Source organism: Pteropus medius, unplaced genomic scaffold, assembly GCF_902729225.1.
Source record: "Pteropus medius unplaced genomic scaffold, Ma_sr-lr_union100, whole genome shotgun sequence".
NCBI lineage: Eukaryota > Metazoa > Chordata > Mammalia > Chiroptera > Pteropodidae > Pteropus > Pteropus medius.
In genome coordinates, this window is record NW_024340696.1 from 34,048,136 (window position 1) to 34,072,582 (window position 24,447).

The 24,447-nt window shown below is 32.6% G+C and overlaps 1 protein-coding gene across 4 annotated transcripts in view; it reads right to left on the bottom strand.

Moving 5' to 3' along the window:
- The window catches only part of CEP85L (centrosomal protein 85L), a 126,327-nt gene that overhangs the window by 32,859 nt on the left and 69,021 nt on the right, over positions 1-24,447 (bottom strand). For 3 of the 4 annotated variants that reach the window (XM_039871218.1, XM_039871201.1, XM_039871190.1), the window contains exons 4-6: positions 14,834-14,955; positions 12,649-12,766; positions 3,076-3,255 (exon numbers count right to left, since the gene is read on the bottom strand). In XM_039871218.1, coding sequence (XP_039727152.1) covers positions 3,076-3,255; positions 12,649-12,766; positions 14,834-14,955 — 420 coding nt within the window. The remainder of the gene's footprint in view (positions 1-3,075; positions 3,256-12,648; positions 12,767-14,833; positions 14,956-24,447) is intronic. The other variant, XM_039871211.1, reaches the window with a different exon arrangement.

Below are 24,447 nucleotides of genomic sequence, written 5' to 3' on the forward strand. Positions count from 1 at the left end.
TAACATTTCCATTCTTAATTGCTTCACTCCACAGAAAGGCTATCACTCTTTTCTATGAGTGCCTCTTCCATCTGGTGTCTGTTAGCAACCTTTCCCTGTTTCTCTCAGGAACCTTCCCCATCATGTGCCCACTCTCACATCTTTGGTATCGCTCTCTATTCTTTCCTTAGTCCTTTGTTAGGGTTACCTCATTCCCTTTTCTTCTCCTTTGGGAAAAAAATCACTTGAAACATTCCTTCATTCATTCATTTATTCATTTGTCCACTCACTCAATATTCCAGACAACATGGCTGGTGCTACATATGCTACAATGACACATTCAGATACATCCCTGCCTTCATGGAGCTTACAGATAAATAAAATAAAAAATAAATAAAAAAATATAAAATAAAATAATAAAATAAAATAAAATAAAATAATAAAATAAATAAAATAAATAAAATAAAATAAAATAAATAAAATAAAATAAATAAAATAAAATAAAATAAAATAAAATAAAAACATAAAATAAAAAATAAAATAAAATAAAATAAAATAAAAACATAAAATAAAAAATAAAATAAAATAAAATGTTAAAATAAAATAAAATAAATGAATGAATGAATGAATAAATAAATAAATAAATAAATAAATGCTTATTCAAAATTGCACTGAGGAGAAAAGGAACAAAGTGCTCTAAGTATATAAAAGGAGGCTAAAGATATTTAAGTGGAGACTTGACAAAATATAGGTGACTGGGAAAAGAGAGCCAAGTATCCTACCTAGCAAAGAGGATACTTTGTGTAAAAACCCTGATAGCAGAAACAAAGCTTGACCTGTTTGAGCAACTGTAAGACACCGTACCAGAGGGCTAAGGCTACATAATTAGGTAGGGTCATTTAGGTCATGGGGAAAATCTGATTCTTATTTTAAAGACAATGAGATGGCATTAATTAATAAAGTAAGTGAAAAGTAAGTGAAATGACTGGTTCTTCTTATTTAGTCCCCCACACTATCAAGAATGGATTTAAGAGGTTGTGGAGCAACTGGAGCTCTCATACATTCGTTTTGGAAGTGTTAAATGGTACAAACACTTGGAAGAACTTAGGGAGTTTCTTGTAAATTAAACATCTATTCTATGAACTGTATGACCCAGAAATTCCACTCAGAGATTTATCCAAGATAAATTAAAACATATGTAAAACATACAAAGAGTCTGGTACAAGAATGTTCACAGTAGCCTTATTCATAATTTCCCCAAATTGCAAACAATCTAAATATTCATGAACAGATACACTGTGGTCTATCTACATAATGAAATGCAACTCAGCGATTGATAAGAACAAATTACCAATACATGCAACAATATCGATAAACCTCAAAGACACTGAGTCAAAGAAAGGCGACACAAAAGAATGTACACTGTATGACTCTATTTACATGAAGTTCAATAAGACTCAAAACTAATTAATATTGAGATTAAAAAAAATGTTTCAAGGAGGAAAAGGAGACTAGAAAGATGCAAGGGAACTTCTTGGGTGACTGAAATGTTTTGTGTTTCATTTTGGATAGTAGTTATATGGGTATATACTATTAGCAATACTTATCAAAATAAACACTCGAGATCTGTAGATATGACTACATATAAATTATGCTCCAATTTTTTAAAAATATAATTAAAAAACAAAAACAGAATTGCAATGATAACAAAAAAAGTGGATGGAGGGAAAGTGCAGATAGGCAAGGCAAGAGTAGATTCAGAGACACCAATGAAGAGGTCATTACAAAAGCTTTGCCAAGAGATGATAACTGGGACCATGCTGGTAGCATTGGATAGTCTGTAAATATTTAGGAGATAGGTTTGATTAGTAAAATTTCTAGCATGAGTAAGTGACTATACAGTAATAAACCCTGAAAAACAATTTGTTTCATTTCAGAAGAATAGGACAGTCAGAGGCAAATTAAGAATTACATTTTAGATATAAAAAGTGTGAAATCTTTTTAAGACATCCAAGTAGCTGTCAAATAGGTAGTTAGTATATAAATTGATTTTATTAAGCAGTGAACACCAAAAGTAATGAGATGAAAAACTTAGATAAAACAAAAATAAATTTTAAAATTGTATCCATAGAATAATTTTCACACGATCTTTTAATTAACAAGTCTCAGATGAGAAAATAGTTTAATCTCTCCCACATCTGTATGACTAGTGAATATTTCCTTAGCTCCCTCCAAATTGTGGTATTGTATGAAGCACAAAAAATACAGAAAAGAAACAAGAAACAGGTACTTAAAAACACTTCATGTTAGCCAAGATAAAATATATCACACAGCTACAAAGAGAAACCATGTAAAATTTTTGTCAACCCATACACACACACACACTCACTCACACAAAAATGTCAGTTTTTAGTTCTCTATTAATAGCTCCAAATTTCCCTACAGAAATCATAGTGACCTGCTTCATAATCACTGGAATAGATGGTTCAGTTAATGATAGAATAATAAGCTGGGTATATCAAGAAAGAAATCTAAAACCAGTTCTGCCACTAAATAGCAGCTTAAGGATCTGTGCTTCCTCAGTAAATTATGGCTAGCATGTACCCTACTTCATCATGAATAATATTATAAAAAAAATGATAAAATATGTAAAAACTTTAAAATGGAAAGATCAAATAAATATAGAGATATATTGGATATATAAAGGTATTTAGCTAGCTAATTATTCTAAATCAAGGGCTACAGCTTAAATAACCTGAAGCCATTTACTTATTTCATCTACAATAATCATGCCCTACATGACAAAGAATCAGGGCTCAAAAAAAGGGGGAACAGTTACTGGTGTCACATCTCAGTGTAGGCAACTAACTTTAAAAAGGTTTGACTATTAGTTAGAAAGATACAATACACAGTGTTTTCATCCCTCAAGAAAACCCCTGGATTTTTGTAGACAGAGTTTCTCAAAAGTTACTACAAATCTAATCACTCCAGTATAAATGTACAGCTTGGTATGACACCTGGCATAGAGTTGAAGACAGTCAACTATATGCTGAAGGAAAGTTGTTGACCTAATTTAACTTTATTAAAAATACCTACTTTTTCCTCCAGTTTCTTCTTCTCATCACTAAATTGGCTTAATCTCTGTTTGAGAAACTGATTAAGTTGTAACACCTCTTTCTCAGTAGATGCAAGCTTCTGTTCAAGTTCCTCTTGCTGAGAACCAGACACTGACTGATCTGAAAACGGAGTCTGCAGTGAAGTGTTCTCAAATTGTGGCTATTAGGAAAGAATGAAAAAAAGGTAAGACTTTAAGTATTTACTTGTTTTGAACAAATAAAAATAAATTAGAAATGAGATACAGTACAAAGAGTATATAGAGGCTTTAGCTACAAACAGACCTTGGCATAAATTCTAGTTCATCACCAGTTTAATAAAGTACCACACACACACACACACACACACACACACACACACACACACACACAATGAAACTGTCAAAGTGCTAAAATAGTTGCATGTGTAGTAGCTATGGCAAGGTGGAAAGGCTCTACAGAAGCATATATATATATACACACACACATATATATATATATGTATATACGTATATATGAAAGCCTCTGTAAACTCGAACTAGGCCTTAAAGAACTCAGACTTTCCCAAAAGGTGGAGATGCAATTAAAAAATTATATAAATAGCATTTATCACATGCAGGGTATTTTAAAGATGATAGATTTAGGTATCACTCTTTATAAACTCAAATTATAAACAGAGGCATGAGAAACCTGTAGATAATTATATATAGGATATATTATAATATGGTAGCCTAAGAAAAGCCATCTTAAGTACAAAGGGTTGGTAGGTAGGAGGATAAATGAAGATGACATTGGGAGAATGAGGAAAAAAAGGCTTTACTGGGGAGGTGGCTTTTGAAGCAAATTTTGAAAATAAAGATTCTGGCAGGAATGCAGAAAGGAAGAAAAGCATTCCAGAAAAAATGTTTTAAAAAGGCAAACAATGAAATATATGCAGAGTATCCACGTCTGTGTCAAGTATAGGTCATAAGAGCAGGTAATATAAGGGAAAATTTCAAAATCTAAGTGGATTATAATGTAGAATCACAAGATTCAGAGTTGAACCTTAATTTGTAGGAATGGGAAACCAGTGATGGTTTTAAAACAACCAAGTAACATGATTTCAGAAGTCTATGAATCCTTGTTTATTAAATCTGTATTCCTTAACATTTAGTGTGGTGAGTAGACTAACAATAACTTTCTATTAAAAGGAAAAGAGGAAAGAGGATAAAGGACAAGTGAGTGCTACAACTGGAGGCAGTAGACAGGATGAATATAGGATATTGAGAATGGATATGAACATATCACTTTTAAAAATTATTCTAACTTATTTGGCTAGAAAAAAATGAAGAGCTGAAGAAACTCTAGAAGTAGAACAAAAAAAATTTTTTTAATTATTTTTTAATATGTGAATGGACAAGAAATATTAAAGATAACCAAGGTTTGAAATTTTGAGTCTAACGAGAAAGACCATGTTCTGAGCAGGGGTAAAGAAGTCATATAGGAGAACAGGTCTAAGCAGATGCACTTAATTACAATTAGAACCTACTGACATTAAGATGCCAGTTGAACATGTAAGTATAGATGAACATAAGGCAATAAGTCTCCTAGCATGGCTGTGCTATGCTAGGAAACTGTAAAAAGTTAATACAGATAGTTTCCAACCTGGCATGTAATGGGCTTAGAAATGGCTACTTCATCTGTTTTCCTAATAAGTGAAAAGATGAACAAACTGAAAAGTCAACAACTCTTCTTAGATCTGTGAGAGAAGTGAGTTCATTGGGCAAACTGCTGCTCCCAAAATCAGAGAAGCAAGTAGAGAGAATCACACTTACAAGAAAATCACTCTTACAAGAACAGAATCCTCCATGGGAACCAATACTGGGGTAGGAAACCCAGAACTCTGTTGATGAATTGCTGGAGTCTCAGAGTAAGCAAGTCTCCAGTGAGACTCAGTCACAGGGGATCCTCAACTATTTTTAATCTCCAGGAGCTCTACCAGGTCCTAATAGTGAATATCATAGAAAATTCCCTCTTCCAACAGCAGGAGGAGAAAAGTAATCATTCTGAAATATGCTTGAACACTCTGTTCATCTTAACAAAATCTGACCTCAGGAGAAACTATTTTACCACAGACTAACCTACCTAGAAGGCTGCCTAGAAGGGAACTAACCGATCTAGAAAGGAAATCCTAACTCCAGCTATCCTAGCCTTCCACATGGGCAGGGAAAACATCATCCTGTCCCACCTAAGTGTGGGAAAGAAAAGAACTGAGAAGCAGTGAAATTCACAGTGCAGGAGGAGAGGTCACTAGAAGACTAAGACCTACTCAAAGTACCACAGAATGCTTCTCCTTGCTGCAACACCTTTCCACTACATTACCAAAGACCTATTTTCCATATTTCCTTTACCTTAGTACATCAGGTCTACCTTTCAACAAAATTTCCAAGATATACTAAAAGGTAAAAACAGTCTGGAGAGACTGAATACACATCAGAACCAGAGTCAGATATGTTAGGAATGTTGGAATTATCGGACTAGAAATTTTTAAAACTATGAGTAATATGCTCAAGGCTTTAATGCTAAAGGATATGACATGCAAGAACAGATGGATAATTTAAGCACACAGATGGAAATTCTAAAGAATCAAAAATAAATTCTACATATCAAAAACACTGTAACAGAACTGAAGAATGGGCTCATCTGTAGACTGGATACAGCTCAGGAAACAATCTATGAGTTCAAGGATTTCACAACAGAACTGAAGATTTCCAAAACTGAAGAGTGAAGAGAAAAAAAAAAAAAAGACTGGAAAAAATAGAACAGAATATCCAAAAACTGTGAGGTAGCTACATGTAACACACATGTAGTAGGATTATGTGTGAAGAATGAGAAAGGAACAGAAGCATATCTGAAACAAAAATGATGGAGAATTTCCCCAAACTGTCAGGTGCTACACCTCAGATCCAGGAAGCACCAAGAACACTAAGCAGAATATCAAAAAAACTACACATAAGTATATTATATTTAAATTTATAAAAATCAAAGATAAAAAAAATTTCTTAAAAGAAACCAGAGGAAAAAAAACACTTTATGTATAGACAGGCAAAAAGAAAAGTTATATTCAACTTTTTAGAAACCAGGCAATAAAGAGAGAGTATAGTGAAATATTTAGTGCTGAGATAAAAAACCCACCAACCTAGAATTCTGTACCCTGTAAAATTATCCTTCAAAAGTGAAGGAGAAATAAAAACATTCGGACAAATAAAAATTGAGGGAATTTGATGCCAGTAGACTTAGCATTGCAAGAAATTTAAAAGTTGTTTTTCAGACAGAAGGAAAATGATTTAGGTCAGAAACTTGGATCTACATATAGAAAAGAAGAGCATTACAGAAGGTATAAGTAGGGGAGATAAAATAAATCTTTCATTTTTCTTAATTAACAGATAACAGCTTGTTCAAAATAATAATGACAATATATTCAATTATGTGTGTGTATGCTTATATACAGATGAAATAAATTACAGCAATGATACAAGGCAAAGAAGAGAAGGTTCAAGAATACCTAGTTATCATAATGTATTTACACTACCCATGAAAAGTATAGTGTTATCTGCAAGTGAACTTGGATTGGTTGTAAACGTATATTGCAAACTCTAGGACGACTAAAACAAAGTTTTTTTCAAAAGGGTAATGTATATTCTAAGAAAAGAAAGAAAATGGGATCATATAAAGTGCTCAATTAAAACTGCAAAAGGCAGAGAAAGTGTGCAAGATGAAAATAGGCACAAAGAACAAGAGCAATAAAACAAGCAATAAACATGGCAGATATTAATCCAACTATACCAATAATCGCTTTAAATGTAAATGGTCTAAATAAACCAACTGAGACTGTCAGAGTGAATCCAAAAACAAGGGCAACTATATGTTGTCTACAAGCAACCCACCTTAAATATAAAGACACAGATAGATTAAAAGGGATAGGAAAAATGTATAATGCTAACACTAATCAAAAGAAAGCTGAATGGAATATATTAATTTCAGGCAAAGCAAACTTTAGAAGAAGGAAGGTTATCAGGGATCAAGAGGAGCATTACATAAGGATAAAAGGGTTAATACTCCAAGAAGACATAGCAACCGCTAATGTGTATGTGTCTAAAAACTGAAGATGAAAATATGACCTTGAACACAGTAATGACTTCTGGATACACTACCAAAGATATGATCCATAAAAGAAACAACTGATAAGCTGGACACTTCATTAAAATTTTCTGTTCTGCAAAAGACAATTTATCAAGAGAATGAGAAGACAAGTCACATAGTGGGAGAAAATATCTGCAAAAGAAATAACTGGTTAAGGACTTGAATCTAAACCACTACAGAAGAGAGTGCATCTCTCGAGGAAGTAGAGGGAATCATAATTTTTTTAAATGAAGTTTATAGAGGATTCTGTTGCCAATGCACTAGGGTGAGCCTAGGGCTTTTTTGCAGCCTGCCAAAGATTCTAATTTTACTTCCACTATTTTAACTCCCTTTGCCTGGGAGGGTTGGGGAACGTATATGAACCAATGAGACCTGAAAACTATACTGACATCATTCTCCCATTTACCATTACTGTATGAGTAAATTTGCACTACAGTAATGAGTTTTGTAGCAAGAGAAGCTGCAGCTGAAACTGTAGATGAAATCGAACAAAGTCTGAAGAGAGAATGCTTTAATTTCTACATTTAGTAAGATTTTTTTCAGTCTTTACCTAATTTTTTTGAGTGTCAGACAACCACTCATTCTGTGGAGACAGCCTTTCTTCTCTTCATTGCCATGACAATACTCTTCCCCACCCACCCCACCCCACTCCCATGCTCCTTCACAAGTCCTGCTCTTTTTCTACCTTCTAAAATATTGCTGTTCCCCATCTTCACTTCGGGATCCCATTTTCTTCACTCCCTGTAATATCTGATCACGCCCAAGTTTTCAACAACCACCCAGGTAGCTTGACAACTCCTAAATCTCTTATCTCTTCCTCAAAACTGTACCCATGAATATCAGCCTCATTCTTCATCTCAGTCCCAAATTTACAATACAAAAGTTTTAACTTTTTCTCCTCTCAACCTATACCTGATATAGTAGTCTCTATCCTGATCACTGACAATACTAACCAATCAATGTTCCCCATCTGAAACTAGGCCATCATTCTCCTTCACCATATTAAACTCACTAATTCTAGCCTATGTGTGCTTACACACATGATTAATGTCTTCCTCTCATTCTTACCAAAATTGTTTCAAAAATTCAGGTGTTCATTTAATGTTCAGACTATTGAAATAGCTTCTTGACTGGTTTTCCTGCCTCCAATATCATCCATTTTAAATCCAGTCTCTATTATGCCACTGGAGTAACCAAACTACGATTGTGGTGAGTGAAAGAGAGTGCTCTTAATAATTATGATAGTACAACAGGCATTAACTGGAACTAGTCCTACATGTGGGACAATCGGACTCTTTATTCTCAAGACTTTGCTACAATCTGACCTCTGCTTACCTCTTCGACCACATCTCTTACTACTACCCCCTCCCTCATGTTATACTTCATCCATAGAGAATAATTTGTATTCTTCCAAATGCATTACTTCTTCCTCTTAACTTTGGGCCTCCTCAACATTCAGTATATGCCTCAAAGACTATTTCTCCTTCACTTTAGCTAAGTGAACTTTTGGTTCACCATGAGGTTCTCAGATTAGATATCCCTTTCTATAGGAAGTTGTGTTCCTCGTTAGGTTACGTGTTAGGTTTTCTTTGAAGGAAAAACCAATTTCATTCACACTTACATTACTAGAGCCTAAAAGGTGCCTTATCTATAGTAAACATAAATAATTTTTGAAGAAATGAATAAACATATTTTTATATTTAGTCTCTCTCTGTGGGCTTCAAGATCCATGAAGACAGAAACTGTTCGTTTTTGTGGCCCCAGCATTTAACACATTAGATGTTTACGTTTAGTTGGGTTAGGCTCATTTGTAAAGTTGGGACTCATTTATAGAATGCTGAAGAAAAAATAAAGAAAAAATATATAAATGGAAATAGGATTAAAATAGAAATAAAACAAGGATGCATCAATGAAGCTTAATGAGAACAAGTACTATTCAGTTGGTCTTTCCAAGGTTTACATGTGTGTATATGGAAAGAAATCTCTTTCTTCTTCAGTTTTTAACAAAAGAATAAAGAATCCTTCACACTTTTTTTTTTTTTTCCCATGAAGTCTTGTTAATCAAAGGTCGAAATTTTGGTGTAAGGTATTATAAGTACAAATCACTCTTCGGTTCTACCAATTCTACCACTAAAACAATCTAGGAAAGTTTAGATTTTAGGATAAAGATCTAGTTCTCATTTTCTACCTATGATACTTGGTGATGTCTAGGTCTCAAGTCATCTTAATTGTGAGATTATTCAAAGTTTTTAATCAGCAAATAAAAATTACTTCTCAGGAATATGTTTTTCATCTGTAAATTCATAAAAGAATGTTATTCTATTTCAAAATTTTGTTATACTTAACATAGAATATACAGAATATTAAAGGTATAATTTTCTTTGTTAATGTGCTATGAATTAGGATAAACAAGCTATGAACCCAAAAATATGCATATACAAACTTTTGTGCATTAAAAATAATGTTCATAGATCCAAGTTAAAAACTCCTTTGCTAAAGAAATGTTTTATTATTATATTTGTTTCTTCTAACCCTTGCCATTTAATCAGTTATCTATAGCTCTCTAATAAAAAAGTTTCTTATATATTTATCATATCCACATAGGGTATTTCCTTTTAGCAACTGCTCTTATCTTTTAAAATCATATTTTTCAACGATATTTTAATTCTTCACATAATTTAAAATCCTTCTAAAATCCTCTTCTTCCATATCCTTTCAGATATTTCTATCTGTCCTTGCTGACTGACTTGGAGAGCCCTCTACTGGCCTGATGTGTCAAAAGTATTTCTTCAGCTTTCAGATACACATTAAATTTTACATGCTTTTAGTGATATAATAATAATTGTATAATTCAAGTAAAACCTTTATTCAAAATAATAAAGTTACAAAGGGAAACTGTTTTATCCTATTAAAATACCGTTACCATAAATAAACCCTTGCATATATGGTTGAATAATTTTTGACAAGGTGCCAACACCACCAGTCAATGGGGATGAGGTAGTTTTTTCAACAAATGATTCTGGGAAAATTGGATTATCCATATGCAAAAATAAAGTTGGATCCTTGTCTAACATAATATAAAAATTAACTCAAAATGGATCAAAAACTAAATGTAAGGCCTAAAACTATAAAACTCTTAGAAGAAAACATATGGCAAAAGCTTCATGACATTGGATTTGGCAATAAATTCTTGACTATGATGCCAAAGGCATAGGCAAAAAAAAAAGTAGACAAATTGAACTTCAAAAACTTAAAATATTTTATACATGAAAAGACACTACCAACAGAGTAAAAAAGCAACTCACAGAACGGAAAATTATTTGCAAATCATATATCTGATAAGGGATAAATATCCAGAATACCTAGAGAACTTCTAAAACTCAACAACAAAAAAACAAACAACTGGATTCAAAAATGGGCAGAAGACTTGAACAGACATTTATCCAAAGAGGATTACAGGCATACCTCATTTTATTATGTTTCTCATTATTGTGCTTGGAATTACTGTAATTTTTACAAATTTAAGGTCTGTAGCAACTCCGTGTCAAGCAAGTCTATCAGTATCTTTTTTTCTAACAGGCTCAGATGACAGCATTTTTTAGCAAGAGAGTTATTTTTTAATTAAGGTATGTGCATGGTTTTTTAGACATAATGCTACTGCACCCTTAACAGGCTATAGTACAATGCAAACTTAACTTTTATATGCACTGAGAAGCCAAAAAATACATGTAAACTCACTTTATTGTGGTATTTGCTTTACTGCACTGGTCTGGAATCAAACTAATATCTCCAAGGTATGCCTGCATACAAATGGCCAACAAGCACATGAAAAGATGCTCAACATCACTATCATTAGGGAAATGAAAATTAAAACTACAATGAGATACTACCTCATGTCCAGTAGGATGGCTACTATCAAAAAACAGAAAATAACAAGTGTTGGCAATGCTATGGAGAAAAATGGTATCCTTGTACACTACTGGTGAATATAAAATGGTATGGTGGATCCTCAAAAAATTAAAAATAGAATTATCATATGACCTAGCAATTCCACTTCTGTATGTACTCACAAGAACTGAAAGAAAAGTCTCAAGATACATATTTGTACATCCATGTTCAAATAAATATGTTCACAGCAATATTTAGAAATATAAAAGCAACACAAGTATCCATTGACATGAATGGATAAGGAAAAATGTGGTACACATATATTATTCAGCCTTAAAAAAGAAAGAAATTCTGACACATGCTTCAACATGCATGAACCTTGAGGACATTATGCTAAGTGAAATAAGCCAGTCACAAAAAGACAAATACTGTATGGTTCCACCTAACATGAGATACTTAAGAGTAACCAAAATCACAGAGACAGAAAGTAGAATGGTTGTTGTCAGGGGTTGGGGAGGAGAATGAGGTACTGTTTGATGGTACAGAGCTTCAGTTTTTATAAGATGAAAGAGCTATGGAGATGGATGGTGGTGCACAATATTATAACTATATTTAACAGTAGTTATCTGTACACTTAAAAAATGGTTAAGATGGTACATTTGTTATATGTATTTTTAACAAAAAAAAAAAAAAAAAGGAAACAAAAACATACAGAGATAACTTCCCCACCTCATCCTTTATATAAATCTACTAAAAGGATAAATTTAAATGTTTAACACACTCTGCTACATGGCTATGAGTTGGTAAGGGCAAATCTTATACAATGCTGGTAGGACTTAAAAATTAGAATAGGCTCTACTGAATTTGACGATATTGATAAAAATTACCAACTCATAAAACACCTAGAAAGTTCACTTCTGAGAATTTAACTTATGAAAGCACTTGCATATGAGCAAAAGAATATTTATAAAAGGTAATTCTTCATAACATTATTTATAATAGCCCCAAACTAGAAACTGCCCAAATTTTGATGAGTAGGAACAGGTTGAATAAATTATGCTATCTCCATAAAATGAGAAATCGAACAGTTGTAAAAGCGAAAGAAAGGACCATAGTCTATGTAATGATATGGAAATAGTAACTGTATTTTATACAATTTTACATAATAAAAAGGAAAAAAGCAAGCAAGGTGCTAGATAATAGTGTATGTATTTTGATATTTTCTGTGAAAGCAGGGGGATAAAATACATTTATATCTGCTAGTGATATACATCAACTCTGGAAGGATATACTAGAAATTGATAGTTCCTGGTGTGTGTGTGGGGGGGATGGGGGGGGGTGAATCGGCCAGATGAAAGAAAGTAGTTGGATATCTTTTACTACACATATAAATATGAACCATGTAAATGGGTTATTAATTTTAAAAAAGTCCTAATCTTAAAAGCTAACTATAAAATTAACACATGCTTTACTAATAAAACAACTACAAAATCCTCTGTAATCTTACCTGCAAACTAGCCATATAAGAATCCTCACAATTTACATAGTGTCCTAACATAGCATGTTGTGCTCGTAATTCATTATCCCTTATCCTCTCGTGTAGGTGGGTAATTTGTTGCTTCTGCCTGCAAAACATAAATTGAGGTTACATGATAAAAAATATACTTTTCTAAGAGATAGTTAAAAAAAGAACTATTAGTATTCTAATAATTTGACATGAGTTAAAAGTATTATCAATCTTAAAATTCATAACAGAAAACTGAGCAACTTGGATTATTTTGGATTATTTCCTTAGTATCCCTCTACAATACGCAAAATTGAGGAATATATATTTTAATAGATTATGTCAGTAATTATCTGCACTTCCTATTGCCATAGACTGACTGTGTCTCCCCAAAGTTCATATATTAAATCCTAACGCCCAATGAGATGATATAAGGAAGTGGGGGCCTTTGGAAGGTGATTAGGTCCTGAGGGCAGAACCCTCACGAATGCAATTAACGTCCTAATAAAAGAGGCCCCAGACAGCTCCCTTGCCCTTTTTACCATGTAAGGTTACAGATAAATGGCCATCTATGAACCAGGAAGTTGGCTCTCGCCAGACAATGAACCTGCCTTGATCTTGGAGTTTCCAGCCTCCAGAACTAGGAGTAAAAAATTCTGCTGTTTAATAACAAATACCCAGTCTATGGTATTTTGTTACAGCAACCCAAATGGACTAGACACCTATTAGCTTATACGTAATAAAATGGTAATTATAATGGTGTTCAAAAAGTAATAAAAGTCAATTGATTCTGATTGTTTGAGGGAGAGTATATTCATATAATAAAAGTCTTAAATTTTGGTCTGTTTTAAAAAAGTACAGCATAGGAAATATATTATAATATTATATTATAATATTATAATAACTATATGATTCCAGGTGGATACTAGCCTTCTCAGAGTGATCACTTTGTTAATATACCTATATGTCTAATCACCATGTTGTACACCTGAAACTAATATGTCAACTATAACTGAAAAACAAATTTTTAAAAAATAAAAGTATTTCAAGAATGTACAGTGAATTAAATTATAAGTGTTCAAAATATATATCTGGCTGGGTTTGTAATTATTTATATATAAAATCCACTTGTAATAGAAATATCAAATATTTTTAAATAGCTTTTTCATAAAATCGATTAAAATATTGTCTAAAAACTTCATTTATTTATAACGTATAGAAGTATCAAGCATTAAGCATATTCTATGTGCCAGGCTCTATTCAAGAAAGCAGAGAGCAGCATAGAGAATAATAAAGCCCAGATGTCTATGCTCTAATTTATATTCCAGTAGGTCTTGCTGAATTGTGGTCAATTTCTAAGCAAAGTCTTTTAAAATTTCAACTAATACATACATCTAAAGGTTTGAAGTAGGATTTAATTTTAAGGCTAAAATGTCTACTACTTTATCCCATTTAAGCACATGAAAATAAGTGGTAATCAGCATTAAGAAAAAACACCTCTTCGAAGTTTTATTTCCCAATTACCATGATAGAGAACACATTTAATTATCTCAAAAGTATATATAATGACGTAGAACCAATATATATGATAGATAATATAATTAAGTAGTATTAAGACTTATTGCTCAAAATAATTAGGAGACAATTAAGTATAAAATAATTTTTTTTAGAGTTTTGGTACTCAAAACACATCAATTATTAAAATGTCTCTCAAAATTTCCATAATTATTTGTAAATTATTTCATTTTAAACATTCGTGATTTTCATATTTTCTGTGCCTTCACATCTAACATACATTAAAGGAAATTACTTTAAGGTAGCTTTCTAATTTGGTAGTTCCCAAGTATAAAATACAAAGACACTATCTTGCAGCTTTGATAGTTCATTAGCATTGCAACTAACTTGCTATATGTACAAGAAAGATGAAGAGGAGTTTCCAAATTATGAGTTACTCTAATGTAAATGGGAAGATGACAGAACACAGACAGTCAGACAAACAGCACAATCAACCTTCAGTTCTGACAGTGGTGCTTAAAGGGACTGAGACAGGTGAAGGACAGACATGTCACATCAATGTATTTGCAAGGTTCTATTTTTTCAATTCTACATAGTAGATACAAAGGTATTTGTTTTTTTAATCTACATTTCTGTATGCCTGAAATATTTAGCAATTTAAAAACAAACTCACCGATCAATTACAATTTCTTTCTGCCTTAGTAGTCCTTCTTTTATTTTCAACATTGATTCCCATTTCGTGAAATCCTGATAGCCAGAAGGTGAATAACTTTGACGAGATGATCCAGTCAAAACCTGCACAAGCATGTTTATACTATTAGTATATTAAAAGTGTCAAAAAGAAATATTTATGTATCATCTAATATTTTCCCAATGATTTCCATTAAAAAAATAGAGCACTCTCCCTTTAATTTTTTTAAAGACAATCTGAAATCACATTTGTGAATACAACATAACTTGAAAAATATCAAGGTAGTTCCAAAGTAAATGTACAAGTCTAATAAAGAATTAGTGACAACAGAACATTCAACCGCGCTTATTATAATACTATACATAAGATCTTGTTCTCATTACCTTGTGGAAGCTTTCTGGAAATACGAGATTAATCATTTCCTAGGAAAGGAGTACAATAAAAGAATGTACCATGGCTAAGCTAGACAAACATTACCAGAAGAGTTTCCACAAAGTAATAAAAACAGTATCAATAGTATTCAGACTTCAAATTGTCATTCATCACATCATTATCTAATTTCATAAAATTTCAAAAGTTGAAATGTTTTCACAAAATAGTAAATATATCTATAGAAAATATGACTATTAAGCAGATGATCTAGATCAGGAGTCCCAACCCCCAGGCCGTGGACCAGTACTGGTCTGTGGCCTGTTAGGAACTGGGCCACACAGCAGGAGGCGAGCAACAGGAAAGTGAATGAAGCTTCATCTGTATTTGCAGCTGCTCCCAGAGCTAACATCACCACCTCAGTTCCACCTCAGCTCATCAGGCATTAGATTCTCATAGGAGCACTGGTTCCTGGTGCCAAATAGGTTGTTGGGGACTGCTAATCTAGATGATTACTGGTCTCCAGTTTAAACTGTATCATTTAGAAAAAAATCTGCTTAGAATTTTTTTTTTTTTAATTTCAGGTATTTAAAACAAATCAGCAACAATAAAAACCAGTATGACAGATATCCTTTAATTTCTATTATTGAATCAATGACAAAAATTTAATATTGGTTTTAATGGGTTAAACAGTGTCCCCTCAAAAAGATATGCTGAAGTCCTAACCCCTAGAACCTCAGAATATAACATTATTTGGAAGGTAGGGTCTTTGCAGATATAGTCGAGTTAAAATGAAATCACTCGGGTGGTTCCTAATCAATATGACTGGTTTTCCATGAGAAGAGGAAATCAGAACACAGACATGCATAGAGGGAAGACTGTGTAAATACATAGAACACCACATGAAGATGAAAGCAGAGATTGGAGTGATGCATCTATAAGTCAAGGAACACAAAAAATTAGCAGAAAACCACTAGAAACTCGGCCTGAAACAGATTCTTCTTCACAGCCCTCAGGAAGAACTAACTCTACTGACACCTTGATTTAAAACTTCTAGCTTCCAGAACTATGAGGCAATAAATTTGTTGTTTAAGCTACCCAGTTTGTGTTCTTTGTTATGGAAGCTCTAGGAAACTAATACATTGGTAAACAAATAGAATATAAATTCCTTGACAATCTAAATGATGCCATATAAACACCACAAAGCAACATTAGAAGAATTCAACAGTGAAGTGATATTTTTATCTTTTGTTTTCCAAAGATGCTACTGACAAGACCTACCTCTGAATAAACCACTAATTATGTGACATTAACTAGCCCTAGATTAATCCTTTAAATTAAGAAGATTGTCAAGTAACACTAGATGAGATGTTTCAGGAAGGAGAAAGACACTACAAGGTGAACAGACTAAGATGAAAAGAAACTAGGTGATAACAGCGTACCATAACTGTCAGATGGGCAGATACTTGGAGTACAAATGATATAGAGTGTTATAGGCACAGGTTAATCAGATACCCTGTCTCTGAATTTCATTTTTTCCCTTGCCTAACATACAACCCAGACTGATACTCAGCCAGTATGTGCCAATAAGGATATATTAGTTGTTACAATACTAATGCTAGTGGTTGGTAACTAGCTCCTGCCCAAACTCCCCATATGTCCTCTTCACTACCCAGGTCACACAACTCTCTCCATCAGCCACCAAATAAAGAGTTACTTCCTGACATAAAAAGGGGCCCTCTCAGGACCCTGTTCCACCCATAAATGGCATCCTTTCTGACTGACTGGTTCCTGCACTAGCCCCTTAAAATTCTTCCATCTCAAAACTACCTACCAACTTATATTTAGTTGGCAGAGCTAGGATTCAAACCCAAGCAGCCCAACAAAAGAGCACACACTCTTAGGTACCACACTGTCAAACTGTTTCTTGTTATGGCCTATTAAGAAGGTATTCCAAATTTCATATCACAAGGGCTGAAAAAAGTTTTGAAACTAATTGCTCTTACAATCTAAGAGAATATTCAGCACCATAAACAATATTGTTGATATTAAGAGAAAGCCTTTACTTATTGAACTCCATGTTACTTAATGACTTTCAATTTAATGGGTAAATAATTTCATGAAATTTATTTTGTCGATCTATAGCTCAAACAGGGATTAAAATTAGTAAAAGCTAAGCAAAAGACCATTAACAATAATTCCGAAACTTAACATAAACTTTGGAATTATAAGAATGATTTGGCAAACAACTTATGTTATAATTTATAATCCTAAATATTTTATTTGGAGACTAAAGGTAAATATATATTTTGTTTACATACTGAGTTACATATTAATTTATATCTGATACCAGTTGAGAGATATTTTAAATATTGGTTTTTGTATATTGTTATCACACCTAACAAAAAAACTTCTAAGGTAGCTTAAGGATCTATGGTCTACTCTTCTGAAGATCAAAACAGGCTCCACCATTTCTGATTACTACACATCAGGAATCATCTATATCATAATATCTTAAGGTATGGTTTGCCTTATACATCTTGTGCCTATTTCAATAAGACAAGTGCCTGGGTAAAAAAGGCAGTGATTTCTCAAGAAGACTTTAACTATTCTACTCTTCATATGTCATCCGCTAAAAAACTTTCCTATGGCTGACAACTTCCTAAGGAAAAAGCCTTTTCTTTTTTGTAATACTTCTTGGCATCAAGAAAGAGAGGGAGTAAACAAAAGGAAAAAGTTCTGCAAGAAAAAAGCAAATGACAATGCTACTTGGTTTATAACACTTGAACCATTGGCAGGATGGTGTGCTAAAGTACTTGCCAGATACTTCTATGAATATACGTAAAACAAAATAGAAGAACTTACTCTTCTGATTTGAGCTCCCCTGATCTAAACCCTTTTAATAACGAAATATATAAAAATTGATCTATAAAACTGAGTAAACAGGGTTAAAAAAAAGGAACCCTTTCCTTTTAGTTAAGATGCAATATGCAAAGAAGTATCAAACCAGTAGCATGACAGTCTTTATTACTAAACTTCAACCTTGATTCATAAAAGTAGTTTAAAAAGGAGAAAGAAACCTAACAGAAAAAACAAATGCTACAGGTGGACTTAAAAGTAATTTTAAATACTTGTTTACATCTGCCTATCACTAAAATGGACAATTATGGAGACATTTAACCTTCTAAGGCTTTTATAATGAATCCACAGTATATGAATATTAAATGAAGTTAGAGAATATAATTTGAAGTACCTAGCAAGACACCGTACATTATGATTTGGCATACAATATAAACACTGCTACACTACTAAAAACGTATAGAGAAAGAACAATTGATGAAAATTTATTTTTATTATAACTTACAGCAGTTCAGGCTCCAGTCTTGACAAGGCTAAAAGAAAATCTGCAGAAACAGCACAGGATTGTTTTGTCTACACATGGGAAAAATCAGTTACCTAGCCTGGAACTATTTATCTTTTGTAAGTTCTAACACAAGGGTTGACCAGTGAGAAGGGTATTAGTTTATGTTCAAATTGGTTCTTCCTCACATTTCCACATTACAATCTCACAGAGGTTGTTCTTCAAAACCTGCCAATTAAATGTTTTAGCAAATGTTAAAGGCTTCCTCCCTGTTATTTATAAAATGAATTGCCCTCTCTTAATTATGCATTTGGTAGGCTGAAGAGAACTTACAAAATCTTACTTGTATCAATTATCTATTAGGTTCCAATCCTTGCACCCAAAAGCAGATGGGGGAAAAGGCATTTTCCCTCCAAGAGTGACAAAACATGAACCAAAAGTACACATAAGTGTACACTTTACACTTCTAGATGGCACTATCTTAGCTTTGGAACATTAACAAATGGAAAAAAGGAGGGTAGCCAAGTCAACTGCCTTAAAACCTTCCACTAAAAGTTATTGAAAAGCCCAATATGTCAATGTTTTCTTTTGTTTTATTGTGGATCAGGAGTTATAGTTTGCCCACTACGCCCTTACACAATGCTGGCTAACATGAACAAAACAAGCAGGAGTGGCGATATCATTCTTGGATATCATAAAATTTAGCACGCCTCCCCCCCAAAAAGCATTAAGAAAAACTATTAAAAATAAAAGGGAAACAAATGAATCCATAATCATAGCGAAGACTTTAGTATGCCTTTATGAAATAAAAAATCAGGTAGAAGAGGGGTTGGCAAATCCATTCACCATCTATTTTTCTATGGCTTGCAAACTAAAAATAGATTTTGTATTTTTTAACAGTTAAGATTAATTTAAAAATTTTTATGACACATGAAAATTAAATGAAATTTAAAAATCAGGGTCCACAAGTAAAATTTTATTGGAATATAGCCACCTATATTCATCCTTTTACATAATGTCTATGGCTATTTTCCCAACATTGAAGTTGAGTAGTTTGTAAAAGAATCTTTCTCTTTCTCCCTCTTCCTCTCTCTCTGTGTATACACACACACACACACGCGCGCGCACATGCGCACGCACACAAAGCACACTTTAAAATTATGTTATGATATACAGCATATCAATAACTAAAATTTTAGATGAAATGGACTTCATAAGAAAATATCAACTTTCAAAATGAACTTGAGATAAAATATGTGAATAATCATAAGATTGGAAAAAATTAATCTATTCCTTAATTTAGGTACTGATTTTGTAAGTAGTTCCTACCTAAATTTAAAGGAAAGACAGTGAAAGAAGAAAAAATTTGAGAAAAGTAGTAAGGCAGAACTTGAATAATAATAGAGCATGTTGTAATTCAACTATTTAAAACAATAATGCATTTTAAATCAGGTACAGAAATTCAAGTTAAAATAATACTACCATTTTTGGATTAATTAAATTTAACCATCACACTTCTAAATAATACATGGATTGACTAAAGGAAACAAAATATATCAAAATTTGCAGTATAGAGGGGAATTTGCTAATTATATTAGAAAAGAGGAACGGTCTTAAATCAATAATCTAAACTCTTATCTTTAGCAACTAGAAAATATACCCCAATGTAAACAAAAAGAAGAAAATAAGGCTAAGAAAAGAAGTCAACGAGGTTTAAACAAAAACAACTAGAGAAAAATCAATGGGGCGGAAGGAGCTAGTTCTTTGGGAAAAGAAATAAACAAACCTCTAGCTAGACTGAGGGGCAAAAAGGGAGAAGATGTAATTTACCAATATTAGGAATGAAACAGAAAATATTACTACAGACCTTAGAGATATTATAAAGGCAAAATGAGAATTATTAGAAACAACTACACACATAAATTCGACTTGGAACACTGTACCAACTTCTCAAAAAGTACAAACTACTAAAATTCATCCAATATGAAATAGATCATTTGAATAGCCCTATTAACTATCTGAGTAACTGAATTTGTAGTTTAAAAAAATATCTAGGCCGAAATTGTTTCACTGTAGAATTCTACCAAATGTTTAAAGAATTAACACCAATCTTCCACAAACTCAGAAAAGGTAACATTTCTCAACTCATTTTATGAAGTCAGCATTATTACTCCGATACCAAAACCAGACAAAAAACAGTACCAAAGAGAAAACTACAGACCATCATCATCTCTCATGAACACTGATATAAACATCATTAAGAAATTCAAATAAAATCAAATCCAGACACAGAAACACATATAGGATAACACAGCCTGAGGTTTATCCTAGGAATGCAAGTTGACATTTGAAAATCAAGGCAACTCACCACACTGACTAATAAGCAAACTACTAGAATAAATGACTTTTAGCAAGGTCACACAATTCGGTTAACATAAAAATAATAATTCTATGTATTAGCAGATAGAAATTGGACATTTTAAAAATTAATATCATTTATATCCAAAAAACATGAAAAATTTAGGGATAAAAATTTAACAAATTATATGCAAGATCTATACACTGAAAAATGTAAAACCGCACTAAGAAATTACAGAAAATCTTTTTCTTAAAAAAAAGTACTGATATACTTCAGTATTAAAATGTCAATTGTCCCTGTACTGATCTGTAGTAGATTAAACACAATCTCAATTAAAATCCCAGCAGGTGTTTTTAGAAGTTGACAAGTTGATTCTAAAATTTCTATGGAAATGTAAAAAACTTATACTACTGATTTCAAGACTTATTATAAAGCTACAGTATTCATGAGAATATGGTATTGACATAAAGATAGACTAATGGAAAAGAATAAAAATCCACAAATAAGCCTACACAAATAGGCCAATAGATTGTCTTATTTTTTAATTAAACTTTTTTATTTTGAAATAATTGTAGATTCACATGCAGTTCTAGGAAATAATGCAATGAGATCCCATGTATATTCTACCCAGCTTCCTCAATGGTGATGTCTTACAAAACAATAGTACGATATCACAACCAGAGTACTGGCATGGATACGGTCAAGATAGAAAATATTTCCATCACAAGAATTCCTCTCATTGCCCTTTTTCTCTCCACCTTTATAGAGTTATAAATGATTTATAACATTATGTAAATTTAGGGTGTACAATGTGTTGATTTGATACACTTATACAGTGTAAAATGGTTACAACAGTGTTAGCTAATACCTCTATCATGTCATGTAATTACCATTTCTTTTTTGTGGTGAGAACATTTAAGATCTACTCTCTTAGCAACTTTCAAGTACATAATACAGTATTATAAACTATAATCACCTTGTTGTACATTATATTCCCAGAATTTATAACTGGAAATTTGTATCCTTTAACCAACATCTCCCCATTTCCCCAAACCCTAGCCTCTGGTAACCATCAATCTAGTCTCTGTTTCTACAAGTTTAGCTTTTTGAGATTCTACATCTAAGTGACATCAAACAGTATTTGTTTTTCTCTGTCTAACTTATTTCACTTGGTCAAATGAATTTCAGAAAAAGGGGCAAAGCTTAATTAAATGGGGGATTAAAATAATGAATTCTGTTATCTGTACCTCCTTCTTAATGATTCAAAATGTATGCCAACAGTTAAGGCTCTGAGAAGTCCTGCAATAAAGAGAACTATTTTACTTTGTATTTAAAAAAAAAAATGCTACATCCATAAAGTAATACTCTGGAAAAAAAAAAAATGACACATGCAACAACATCATGCTAAGTAAAAGAAGCCATACTCAAAAGGATATATACTGTCTGATTCTATTCATACTATACCTGGAAAGAGCAAAACTATAGAGACAGGAATCATCAGATCAGTGGTTGCCAGGGTTGGGACAGGGGGTTAACCACCAAAAGGGAAAGGTAACTTTTGGGGGTGACAGAAATTTGGTACAACATGACTAGTGTGGCATACATGTCAAGATACATTTTTAAAAACTCAAATTATACATTTTTAAAAGTTAAACTTTACTGTATGTAAGTTATATCTTAATAATTCTGACTATTAACAACGGAAAAGTATATCTTCTTTATAAATAATATATCAATAAAATTGAGTTTTCTAAAAGTAATTTTAGGTAAATACTTACATATATGCCATTCAACACCAGAAGCAAAAAAACTTGTCACAATAAATTTGAAACAACCCAAATGTGTTATCAGCAAAGGAAGGGATAATTAATTGTGGTATATGTTTATAACAGAATACTACACAGCCATGAAACAGAATTAGTATTATACTCAACAACATGGATGAGATTCAGAGACATCATGTTAAACAAAAGAATCCAGACAAAGAGCCATACATATTCAATGATGATAAAAGTCAGAATAGTAGAAACAGATGGAATATGGGGTTTTGCCATATAGAAAGAAAAGAGGCACCAAGTCAAATTTATTGCACATTGGAAACTTTTTACATTTTGACTTGAGTGGTAATTATAAAGATACACACTTTATTAAATAGAATGGAGCTATTACTACACTGAAGACTAACAGTTATGTACTTTACTGTGTATATGTTAGACCTTAACAAAAACAAAATATATAGTAACCATACGGAATGCCTACACTATTTTTCTCTTTACCTTACAGTAGGACTGAGGGGAAATGAAGGCCTTGTCAGCTACAGAATACTTAAGTACTCAAAGGTTCATTGTAGATGATACAATAAACTATCCTGGCTATAATTTCATATCTCTTCATCACTTTGGTACCATCCTAAATCTGCAAATAAGAGATAAAAGAGCAGATGAAGTAAATATGCCAAGAATGTAAGAACGGAGTTGATAAATGAAGTATAGCAGAATACACCACCTCAAAATATGGCTGTGGGAGTTCAGGACATGCCACTCCAAAATACGCTGCTTTGACAGATTATTTTGAGCTGTAAGCACTTGAAAAACAGCAAATGCAGGGAGAGCCTTTTCTGAACTCCTCTCATCTGCCTAAAGACAGGTCCTCCAAAAAGAACTCAATTGTCACAAATGCCCTCCCTCCAAGTTTCATCAATCAGGGAAGAATGACCCTTATAATAGGAGAGGCGACTATAAGCAGATATCACACCAAAACAAACTTTCTCAGGCATTACCATATCTCCCATCTATTCTTTCCATTCATCTTTCCTAAAAATCATTTACTCTACCCTTTGAAGCCTACATCCTCCCATCCCTTTCCTTATTAAAATGGTTTTTAATCCTAATTCTAAAGACATCTCTTTGAGTTCTTTTTTCTCTGGGTATCTTCCACATGTACATGATATACACATGTTAATAAACTTCTCTTGTTAATCTATCTTTTATCACAGGTATCTCAGCTAAGAGCTCAGAAGGGTAGAGGGAAAATTATTTTTCCTCACCTACAACGACCTACAAGCTGGTTCTTAAGAGTTGTCAATGCTCTACTTTAGGAAAACAAAGCAGTTCTCTATTAAGATAGAAGGCTTAATATTGCTTCGTAATATGTAAAAGAAAAAAATTTATATTCAATTCTTTATATTTTTTATCTGTGTATATAAATAGAAAACAATTAAGAATTTCTTTTCATTAAAATCATAACTGGTCATGAGAAGCATATCATTTTGTGGCAATTATATACTGGTAGTAAAACACACATTTTGACAACATTCCCCCCCAAAAAACAGGCACTGTTTTGATAGAAGTTGAATAAGACACTGAAGAGATCTTTAAGTATTTCTAGAAAAACAAGTTTCAAAATTCACATCGATAAAATAGAAAATTACTGTTGTTATGCTATTCTATTTAGAATTTCAAGTAGTCAGTCATGTTTTTACTTGACTGTAGCCAATATAAATAATCG